Source organism: Pteropus medius, unplaced genomic scaffold (assembly GCF_902729225.1).
Source record: "Pteropus medius unplaced genomic scaffold, Ma_sr-lr_union100, whole genome shotgun sequence".
Taxonomy (NCBI): Eukaryota; Metazoa; Chordata; class Mammalia; order Chiroptera; family Pteropodidae; genus Pteropus; species Pteropus medius.
This window is the reverse complement of record NW_024354500.1, coordinates 15,869,800-15,882,023: the sequence shown is the minus strand read 5'-3', so window position 1 is coordinate 15,882,023 and position 12,224 is coordinate 15,869,800. Positions and strand designations below refer to the sequence as shown.

Here is a 12,224-nt window from a genome sequence, read left to right as displayed (position 1 = left end):
ACAGACCCAGATTAGTAAACTCTGTGTCTGCCCTTAAGAATCTCTCCATTTGAATGAGGAATTATTAATACATTCAAAACAGGTTGATGAATGCAGTTATAGAAGTATGTGTAAGGTACAAGATAGCCCAGATAGGGTGTGATTTCTTCTGCTCTGGGCTGAACAGAGAAGGTTTCACAGAGGATTTGAAGTTGGGTTTGAAGAATCAGTCCATCTGTGGGTTATAGCATAAGAACACACCAGGCAGTGGGAATAACTGTGCAAATGCATACTTGTGTGAATTAGAATTGTGCGTTTTGGTAAATGTCAGGAGTTTAATATTGCTTTTATGGAAATAAGAGTGAAAGATGGAAGTAAGGCAAGAAAAGTAGATGGGGCCATATATTGAAAGGCTTTGTGGGCCAAGTTGAGGATCTTAAAGGACTTTATATTGTAGGTAAGGGAAGGTTTTGGAAAGTTTTTGGATGGCAATTCTGTGATCAAACTAGCATTTTAGCGGAGATTTCCAAGCTGATTCAGAATGTGGCCTAGAAGATGACAGAAGTAGAGGCAGGTAAATCACTTAGGTGAGGGTATTGCAGTAATCAGTGCAAGAGATTATGGTGGGGTGAATTAAAGTGATGGAAGGAACTAGGGAAGGACAGATTCAGACATGTGTAATGATGGTTAATTTTATGTGTCAACTTGACTGGGACACTTATTCCTCAGATATTGGCCAAACATTATTCTGGACGTGTTTATAAGGGTATTTTTGTTCAAAATTAAAATTTGAATAGACTGAGTAAAGATTTACCTCCCCAATATGGATTGGCCTCATCCAATCAGTTGAACTCCTGAATAGAACGAAAAGGCTAAATAAGAGTGAGTTCCTTCTTTCTGACTGCCTTTGAGCTTGGACATTGGTCTTTTCCTGCCTTTGGACCTGAAACATTGCCTCTCCAAGGCTCGAGCCTGCTGTCTTTCAGACTAGAACTTAACACTATTGGTGATCTTGGTACCCAGCCTTTGTAACTGGACTAGAACTGAACCATTGGCTCTCCTAGGTTTCCAGCTTGCTGACCACAGATCTTGGGACTTCTCAGTCTCCATAACTCCACTAGCCAATTCCTTATAGTAATTCAGTCTCAATCAAGCTCTCTCCCCCATCCTCTCTCTCCGTCCCTTCCCCCACCCTCTGTCCGTCCGTCTGTCTGTCTGTCTTATCCCACTGGTTCTGTTTCTCTGGAGAGTCCTAACACATGTGCCAAAGATAGAATCAGCATAACATGACAGTTCACTGTATGTGGATTATAGAATCAAGAAAGGAGCTGAGCATGATCCCGTACCCCAGGCCTGGTGACTGGGGATATAGTCTTGTTATCAGCTGAGATAGGCAGGATGTAGGCCAAACATGAATTGTATGTTTAGGTGTGCACTGTGTGAAAATGATTTATTCAGTTTTATAGACATAAATTTTGTGGGACCTTTAGGGTGTATGGAAAAAAGATGCTGTTTAGACAATTGGCTCTGTATGTTTAATTTTATAAGTGAGTAGAGACTATAGAAGTGGATGACAAAGGTATCAAGAATTATACCTTTGATAGGAATGTGAATATTTTGGGGGACAGCAGAAAATATATTTAGTATTGATTCAGGAGTGGGCATTTCTAGGGCAGGATATGTGGCAGGAGGACACCTGCTCTATTTTTTTGAGTATATTTGAGATTCATTCTAAAATAGTAAGAGGAGTTAAGATGGAACCTAACAAGTGAAAGAAAATGAAAGAGTTAAGAACTTAATAAAGTGGAAATTAAAGTGTGGGATCCAATATATAAGAAGCACCACAGGATATTTTAGACAGAATCTATAGTTTTAATTGGCATCTTATTTCACATATTTTGTATGCGATTTCACACTTCAGCATAATTTAGATTCTTGGTGTCTATAATCATTTAATATCAATAGTTAAAATTTATGGAGCATTTAATATGCTAGACTGTGCTCGATCAAAGTGTGTGTATGTGTGTAATTATCTCTTTTAAACCTAATGACAAGCATGTTAGTTAGATCATATCCAATGACTTGGAGAGATATTACAGTCCTCAATCCCTTCAGCACAATAAGAAATCAAGAGAGAAGCATCATTTGACTTCTGCTTCACCTTAGTCCCTCCTGGAAAACAGAAATTAAAGAAAGGTGCAGTAGTATGGCTTTATTTTCTTTTCTCTCTTATGGGTATGATGCTTCGTTAGCCATGCTTTGAGATTTATGATGAGACAAGTCATCCAAGCAAATGAGTAGAATCTGATTCTAGTTTGTAAGACTCACTTAAAGAGACAGGAGTATGTTACTATTTTCCTGCTATATATTATTCAAATAAGGGTGAATATTTAAAAATCTTGTTTTTATGAATAAATCTTATTAATGACTATTATCAGAGAGTATAGCCTGTTAATATACAGTATCACTGAAAATGTTTTTCTCTAGAAACTTTTTTTTCCTATATCTCTTTGCTATCTTATAAGGGTATATGTAATAGTGACATTTGCCCGGTATTATTTACTTTATGAGGCACCGAGTCCTTTCCAATATGGAGGTGCTGGTTTCAGTTTCTAATTCAAAAGCTGTTGGTAGTCTTCAAAGTTTTCATCACCGAGGACAAACAAAAGAGGAAATAAATTAGTTCTTGGTTATAAGAAATGGTAGATGCTATAAAAAACATTATTGGCTGTTTGTTAACAAGTATTCTGAGATGTTTTAAATGATTATTACAATAACTCTATTCTTTCTATCTATCCTATGTTATCTCTCTTCTCTCTATATAAAATTGTGGTTAAGTATAAGTTGAAAAGGAGTTGATCCTGGGACCATATGAATATTAAAGGATGAGAGGTGTGTCACAGCCAGCAGCAAATTGTAGCACTTAGCATTTCTCCTGATAAGATGTCTACTACAGATGATACTGTTATTCAGTGAGACAACCACAAAGATGACAAGAGACAGGACTTTTGCCATTCAGGAGCTCATAAACAAGTGGATAACACATAGAAATCAATGAATACTCTAATGGGAATGTACCAAAGCTGGCATGGAGACACAGGTTTCTTTGCTATGGTTAGAAGATGATCGGACTTGGAACTGAAGAATTGGTTTCACTTGCTCACTGTGTGGCTTTTCTCAGGCCTCTTAATCAAGTTGAACCTGCTTTGACTTACTGGTAATTTTGGGATGATAACATATCTTACAGTGTTGTTGGGAATAACAATTGAATTATTCGCTGAAACCACTTTGTAAAGTGAAATGTGAATATAAGAGTCTCCTATGCAATTTGAGTGATTTTAATAATGTAAGCCATATTGTACAAAATCTCAGTGTGGGTACTCTTTTGTGGAGTTTATGCAGTCCTTTGGGAATGAAGAGGGCATTCTTCTCTGTAGTTTTCCACAGTGCCGCCATCTCCAGTGTATGCATTGACCCTTCTTTTCTGAGGGTTCAGAAACAAAGCAGCCAGGAAGAATGGTGCTTGGTTTTGTGTATTCCTATCCCCAAAGCACATGCACGGGTAAAATGACTTCCTTCAAATTTGTACCTATTAGCACATGAAGGAGATGAGATGGAGTGGTTTTGACTTGCCAAAAGGCACACCCATGAGGAGTGAAAAGCAGAAACAAGAAAACAGCTTTTTGCTTCCCAATAGTTGGTAGAGCTTATTTTATGAATCTTCCTTAAAATCATCACCCATGAAGTTCAGCTTACCTTGATGGAAAGTTGAGTAGATTAATGAAATATTTAAATTTGTGTTCACTTTCTTAGTGGAGCACCATTTTGAATTCTATAAAAAAAATCTACCCGAATAACTACTGTAGTAACCCTCGCTTTTACTTTTGTGAAGAGTGAGATGGATGTCGTGAGAAATCATTTCAAATGTTTATCCTTACTCATAAGAAAAAGAAACTGTCTGTTGGCTTAAAACGAGCAGGCTGTCTGCCCGTTTTAATATAGAAATAGCCACATGCCATGAAATGTTTTGCTGAGACTTCACTGTTCCGGGTACCACCACATTTTTTAACTTATTACATTATCTCCCTAACATGGAGCATAGGTATTGTCGTGATAATTAACAAGCACATATTTGCACGTTTGCAGAGCTTATTATAGACACTTGGTAAGTGAATGAACTCTAAATTAAAGCTCAATTCTCTAATTTTGCCTCATCAGCTTCTAGTTGTACTGAAAGACAAAAGAGCAACAAATGAAATAGATTTCTAAATGTATGGTGGGGAAAGTAGAAGATGTCACTTACATCATTCTTCTTATGCCCTGTTCAACTAGTCTCCACCCTGTCTTCAGCTTTAAAAGAGTATATATAACTGTTCGGTGAGATCTCCTTTAACTTCCTATACGACGGGTATTTTTAAAATATCCCCATACATTCTCATCTTCTTTCCTTGACTCAGTCTCCTCCTACCTTCCCTAAGACCATACTCCACCTGGAATTTTTAATTTTTTTCATATCTCTAATACTTCTCTTCATTTTTTTTTTCTTTTTAGTCTATAATTGCTTAAGTTTCTCTCAATTTGTCATGCCACATTTGCCTGAAGTTACTCTCTAGTTTATACACACCTGATCCAAGTCATCAGAAGTCTTGGTCATTCTTCACTTACTTTATGCCTCTTCAGTCTTCAGTCTGTTGTGCTCTGGCTTCTGCCCACCACCCTGACTGACCAAAGCTGCTTTGGATACAATCACTGGTGATTTTCTGATTGGTAATTCCGACAGAGTTTTTCAGCTATTTTATTGGACTAAAGTATTGAATGGAATTCTCCTTGAAACTGCTTCCTTGACTTTTTATTCTTCTTGTATCTCTTTAATTGTTCTTTCTCTGTCTCCTTGATAATTGTTTTTTTCTGTACTCAGCCCTCAAATATTGATACTCTTCAACATCCTTCTTTGATCCTCTGTTCTAGTCACTGCTCATAGTCTCCCCAAGTGATCATAACCATTTTCATGATTTCAGACAGCATCTACACACTGATGACTCCTAAATATGTGTTCAGTCTAGACGTTTTCCCCACCATTTGGCTCATGTGGCCAATTTCCAGGTGAATATCTTTGCCCAGATTTCCTCCAGTTGCTTCAGAGTTTACATGACCAAACCTGAACCATTCATCATTTCTCCTAAGCCATTTCTTCTGTCTGTATTTTTACCATTTCAGTTGGTAGCACCATCATCTACCCAGTCACCTGTTACAATCACGGGATGTATTTATTCATCCTTCTATTTCATTGCCCACATTCAGTCAATTAGCTGGCTTCCAGATTATATTTTGATGTTTTATGTTTATCTCTCTGGTCAATTCCTTCCTTTCTCTCCACTGCAACTGCTTGGTTCATTTCTCTTATTACCTGATATTAGGACTAAGAGAGGTGACTTCTAACTGATCTTTCCATGCCTCATTGTGTCTTCTTCCAATCTGCCCTTCATATAGCCAACGGAGTGATCTGTGAAGTGAAAATAAGACCATTTCACTTTTTTATATTATACTATTTATTGTATCATTCCTGCTTCCATTGCTGATAGCAATATTTCTCAAATTTGGTTTCATAAATATATGCATGCGCTTTAGAATGTTAAAGGAGACTTTTTCAATTTTGTGTGTACATTTTGTTGACAATCATTTTACAAACAACAACTACCTTATTTGTGTTTATGATGGCATCTCTGTCAAAGAATGACCTAAAGTTGCTTGGTTAAGCCTTAACTGTAGTATTTCTCAGCCCATATCAGAAGATTCGAGTGGTTATAGACATAATTTCAAGGATCTATGAGATGATAGATAGACAGATAGAATAATTATAAATAAATATATAAATAAATATCCATACATATAGAAATTATTTATATTTATTTTTGTATATCAGGTATATGTGTGGATGTGTATATAATTTTTCCAAAGGGGTCTTACATTATTCAACTTTAAATTACATTCGCTCTATGTTCTACTTATAAATTCTAAGGTCTTTAATATGTCTTCTAAGATCTTTTATGACCTGGCTTCTAAATATTTCTCCATCTTAATCTCTTCCCCTATATTTTATGTAAAAGGAACACCAAACTACTGTGGGTCCTTATATACACAGTGCTTTTCTTTCACTACATGAGCCTGTGCTTTTTTACTTACCCCTTTGGTATATGTAATTACTGCTCTTGTCTTTCTTCATTCTCCTAACTTTTAACTTCTACTTGTGTTTTATTAGTTCCACTACACCTCTTCTGGAATGCACTAAGCTAACCAAGGTCCTCCTATTTTCTTAGTACCCCTCATTGCTTTGTAGTTACCTCTTGTAATCCGTACCAGATGGTGACCTCCTTCAGTTCTTATGGTTTCTTCTCTGTATATTTCAAGCACGGCACATAGTTGAACAAGAGGTAGTAACATGGGTGAGTCAACTTTGCTTTCTACCAGTAAAGATAAAGACCTTTTCTATAGTTAGCCTAAGCAGTTTTTTAGTTCTTCCTCTATTCACTTTTCACATTACTGTTTAAAAATGTTTAATACATATTTACATGCTTCATTTAGAATTTTACGTTATAAAAAATTAATGTTTAGTGTTTATATGAAAATATTTTAGCTGCAGAAAGATAACACTTGTATTTACCATTCTATTTCAGGAGACCTGTCTTCACAGTTGCAGGCTCAGAAACCTGGAAGTTCTGAAAATACATTAACTGTGCTGGAAGATTCTGGCTGTGATTTATCAAATGAGCAGAAAACTGAACCTGCAGAGATGTCACAGCATCTTGGAGAGAGCTTTACCCCCATACCCTTTCTACCACTGCCCATTGTGAAAAGACATTGTGCTACTCCAGAAAATCCTTTGTCTTCTCACATGCAATTCTTGCAACATCTACTTGAACTGAAGAACTGGATAGAATCCAGGAGTCTGAAAACAGACTTAAGCCACTTTGAAAACAACTCTTCTACAGTATCTGATTCTGTTTTTCAGTTGCTAGATGGCCTGATCACTTTTTACCGTGAACCCAAATTTCCTTTCTCAAGCTTTTGGACAGAAGCTGTAAATACTTTAGCTAGACTGATCAGTGACTATAACTTATCTAATCATATTCTTAAAAAGTGTTCCAAGAAATTAGAAGAATTTGAGAAGACTCTACTACAGATTATTTTAAGGAACAACCATATAAATCGGGTAAGTAACAAATCTCTTCCTTTCATGAAAAAATGTCAGTAATTTTGGTGAACATTTCTGTTGGGTCATGTCTTTTGCTGTTCCTTAACCTTGTGGTTCAGAGTTTTTAGTTGGACCTTTTGCAGCTCTTAGCTGTTGTCATGTCCCCACCTCTGGCCCCTGATTGCTATAGCATTGTTCTCTGCATAGATACCTGTGTCAAGCCTGTGCCTTTTTTACTTTGAATAACCTTCTCCGTTCTTTATCAGTTTCCTTGGATTCTTCTCTTGTTTTGTTCTGCCTATATTTACTTCCTGTTGCTCAAAAAGTCTCAATATTTTTTTAAAAAACCACTAACATTTATGGTTTCCCAATCTATAATTTTTTTGAGTGTTAAATTCCTCATGATGGATTACCTGTACTGTATTGTTTTTGTTTTTGTTTTTTTTTTCTTTCTCTGGCATTGACTAGCTGATGCCTGGAAGCCAAAGAATATTTTTCTTTTCCTTTAGAATTTCTCATGTAAGTCGCATAATATACCTAATGGACCCTCTACAGATGGGGTTGATTGAATAAATTGGCTGAGGAACACATAATATATAGCTTTATTATAGTTTTTTTCTTCTTATTTATTTAACATGGCTTAGAAAGGTCAACTCAGGAATTCTTTTTTTCACAAGTGACATTGAGGTAACCTGAAGCTGTTTTGTTGTTTGGCTCATCAGACATAATGGAGAGTTTCTTTTTTGTATTACTTTCTATCTTTCTCACTATCTGATCCTTTGGGAACTCCAAATGCCTTAACATTTTAATCTTTTTTAATTGACTACTAAAAATATCACAAAGGAGACCAGAAAGTCTATCTAACTTAACTGTATTTCTCCATAGGAAAAAAAAAATATTGTTGTTGGAACTTGTTTCTTTTGATATAACATTGTCAAGTGTATGGCCTCAGTGCCATTATCTAATGCTCAGAGTTTTTATACAGTGTAGGCTTTACCTGAATTTTCAAATCTCTGAAAAAATTCGAACTAATAACCTAATTTGTTTCACATACATTTGTTCTTTTCAAGGTATGATTTGATTAATATTATAGAAAACTTTATAATTAAGCTTTTGGCATTTGTGAAAGATATAGAATTTTCTGTCTGGGAAACAATTTTTTTCTACCTGACATGATCAATTGGGAATTAAATATCAGACTTTTCCATAATGGCATTTGAGATATGTAATCTGTTTCTTAACCATTAATATCTTAAATATTTAATATTCCTTAAATCTTTTTTATTTTATTTATTTTTTTGCATATTTTTGCTTCTTTTAAAACTACTACAAACAGGTTTCATATGACTTAGAACCTTTCAGATGCTGGCATTTATATTTCTAATCAGTTACCAGATGAAGCAATTATTTTTTCAGTCTAGTCTTAATCTTTCTTAAAGATTAGACTACACAAGAGTAGCCTTGGGAATTGTATGGAAGTAAAGGAGTATATAGAAGAAGCTTGTGATGGTACAGATGGGTCTGAAGTATATTTTCCATAACATTTGTCATGGTGCAAGCCATTGTTGAATAGTTGGTCAGCAGTGGAAGAATGGGTAAATGAATGGCTTTGGTCTTTTCTTAGAGAAGTAATTGTTGCATTTAGAGGAAACAGAATTATAAAATAGCTCATTGCATTTACAATAAAGATCATGATTCATAAATATGTTTTAATGACATTCTCCTTGGGGATTTTTATTTCCTTCTCAGCAAAAGCATCTTAGACTAAATCATTCAAACTTTTGTTGTTGTTACCATCACCATTATTACCATCATCATCCTTTAGATATGTTCATTAAACTTCTTATTAGAAAAATTGAAGAATGATTGCTCTTTATAATGCTTTTCTGTCTTTTTTAGCTTTCCTTGAGTAATAAGCAAAGTCTCAAGAATCTATCCTGATGTGAAATATAGGATAGCTCCTATTATCGCATTTTTATTGATACTACTCTTGATTGATTAAAACAAAATACCATAGTTTAGAAAAAAATTTACTTCTTTGGAGAAGCCTTGTTTCCATAGGTCAGAAGTGTTTAATTAAATAATTTTGCTTAAGAACTTGAACCCTGCTATTGATTTCATTAAAGTGAACTTATGTTTGTGCAATGCGATAGGAGAAGGTGTGGTATGAATTCTTTAATATTTTGATGGAGGTATTTTATGTATTATAAATCACAGTCAGGTTTTATTTTTAAGCATTTTATTATTAGTTTTTAGTATACAGTACATTCATTAGACATTTCTACAATTTATGAAATGATCCCCCCTATTACTCTATCACCCCTCTGACTCTACACCTAGCCATAACACTACTGTTGACTACATTCCCTATGCTGTGTTCCCATCTTCGTGACCATCTATCAACTACCAATTTGTCAAGTTTTAAATAAAATATAAATCTTCAACAACTTGTTCTCAAGACATTCAGTAATAAAATTATTCTGATCTAACCTAGTTTTTCTTTAATGATAATAAGAACTTAGTATCTTTCAAAATCTTGAGGTCATCATTATGAATATCAGTTATGTCAGGGCTACATATAGTCAAGAAATAGGAATATTGAAATGAGATGTTCTTGAAATTGTTTTAAATAATTCTCCGATATTAGCTTGGTTAAAAAAATAAGTAATATGAAGACAATATTTTCTAAGTAACTCACTATTATGTCTCTAAGATTTAGCAACATATGCTAAATACCTAAAAGTTCAGATGTTGAAGAAATTTACATTATATTTATTTAATAATAAATTTTCTAGGAATTATTTTCTTAGACCTATGTCTGTACAAAATTTCCCTCTTATCTACAGTTTCGCTTTCCATGGCTTTAGTTACCTGCAGCCAACAACGGTTCAAAAATATTAAATGGAAAATTCTGGAAATAAACAGTTCAGAAGTTTTAAGTTGGGCATTTTCTGAGTAGCATGATGAAATCTTACTCCGCCCAAGATGTGAATCATCCCTTTGGCCAGCATATCCACACTGTATACACTACCTGCCTATTGATCCCTTCGTAGCCATCTGAGTTACCAGACCGGCTGTTTTGGTATCGCGGTTTGTGTTTGAGTGACCCTTGTAGTAGCCTAATACTACCTCACAGTGCTTACGTCAGTCACCTTACTTCATCTCATCACGTAGGCATTGTATCATCTCACATCATCACAAGTAGGGTGAGTATAGTACAGTAAGAAGTTTTGAGAGAAATCATATTCATATAACTTTTTAAATAGTATATTGTTATAATTATTCTACTTTATTATTAGTTATTATTAATCTTTTACTGTGCTTAATTTATAAATTAATCTTTATCATGTATGTATAGGAAAAAACATAATATATATAGGTGTCTGTACTATCTGTGATTTCAGGCATCCCCTGGGAATCTTGGAACAAATCCCCTGTCCATAAATAGGGACTATATTTTTAGGAAAACTATTAGGTGGGATAGAAGGTATAATTTACAATGACATATTTGACAGATATAGAAGATATGTTTCTTTAAAACAGATGGCTTACAGAGGTCTGCACAGGGCCTGGGAAGCAGTCTTGGCTTAACTTAGATTGAGCTACCCTCTACTCGCAGGCCCCAGTATAGCACCTTCCTTACTTGCCTGTGTATTTACTTGGAGTCAGGAGTGTTTACTTTTGAGGTATTTAATGCCCTTTGTTTGACTGACAGCCTGACCTTTCCTATATTTCCAGAACTCAAAATGTGTTTATTTCTATGATTAGAAGTAGCATGAACTAATTCTAGCATTGTACTGCCATCTATTTCTTTATAGGCCAGGCTACTACCATAGAAGTTTAGCACCGGAATGCCTATGATTCTATTTAGATTTCGCAATACTATCTCTGTCTTAAATGCTCACTCGTTTTGAAGAGATGGGAATGATTATATTGTTTAATATTAAAAAAATCTATGGTTTTTATTGAACTTCTAGGTATTTAGCATATGTTGCTAAACCTTAGACACATAATAGTGAGTTACTCAGAAAACACTGTCCTCGTATTTCTTATTTTTTAAACTATAAAACAACTCTTAGACATATTATTTGTGAAATTGAAAGAAAAAAAGTTGACTGCCAAGAAGACATTAGAATCTTTTGTATGTATGGTAAACAGTAATGGTACCCCAAAGATGACCAACATCCTATTCCCTGGAATTTGTGAGTGTCTTATGTTATACTTCCTAGGGGTGGGATGGGGAGGGGATTAGGTTGCTAATTGGCTGACTTTGTGATAAGATTATTCTGGTTTGCTCACATGGGCCAGGTACTCACATGGGTCCTTGCAAGTGAAAGAAGGAAGCAGTAGATTCAGTGTCCAAAACAGAAATTTGACGACGATGCTGGCTTTAAAGATGAGGAAGGGGCCATGAGCCAAGAAATGCAGGTTGGAAGAGCAGGGAAATCGATTCTACTCTAGAGCCTCCACAGGGAACTGAGGCCTGCCAATACTTTTATTTTGGCCCAGTGAGACCCACTGCAGACTTCTGGTCTCCAGAACTCTGATTGAATAAATTTGTGTTGTTTGAATCCAGTAAGTTTGAGGTAATTTGATACAGCAGCAACAGGAAATAATACACTATGTTTACCATTATATAATGTTTTCACATCCATTGTCTCATCATGTGTTTGTAAAATAACTGTGATATAGGCATGGTTGCCATTCTTATTTCCAATTAATAGATGAGAAAAGTGAGGCCCAGAGAGATTTACCCAAGGCCACAAAGCTAATTATAACACTGTGAACACAAGCACCTAGTATTAGAGTTGAATGTGACTATGTTTTTCCTCTTCATTCTCTCTCCTTACTATGCGCAAATTTGGTAAAACTGACCCAGATCATAGGATACATGCAGATAACGCATATAATCCCTCTACCCCCTAGTATATGATTATCTCTTCCTGTCTGGATTCCTGCAGTAGCCTAATGTCAGATTCTTAATTCATGCGATCCTACTCTAATACATCCACTTAATCATTGTTGAACTGATCTTGAAAAAAAAAAAAAAAAA

General features: G+C 35.2%; 1 protein-coding gene across 1 annotated transcript in view; it reads left to right on the top strand.

Annotated features, from left to right (window-relative positions):
* Positions 1–12,224, top strand: part of MEI4 (meiotic double-stranded break formation protein 4) — a 170,152-nt gene that overhangs the window by 50,141 nt on the left and 107,787 nt on the right. The window contains exon 3 of the mRNA XM_039853116.1: positions 6,654–7,189. Within this exon, the coding sequence (XP_039709050.1) occupies positions 6,654–7,189 (536 nt within the window). The remainder of the gene's footprint in view (positions 1–6,653; positions 7,190–12,224) is intronic.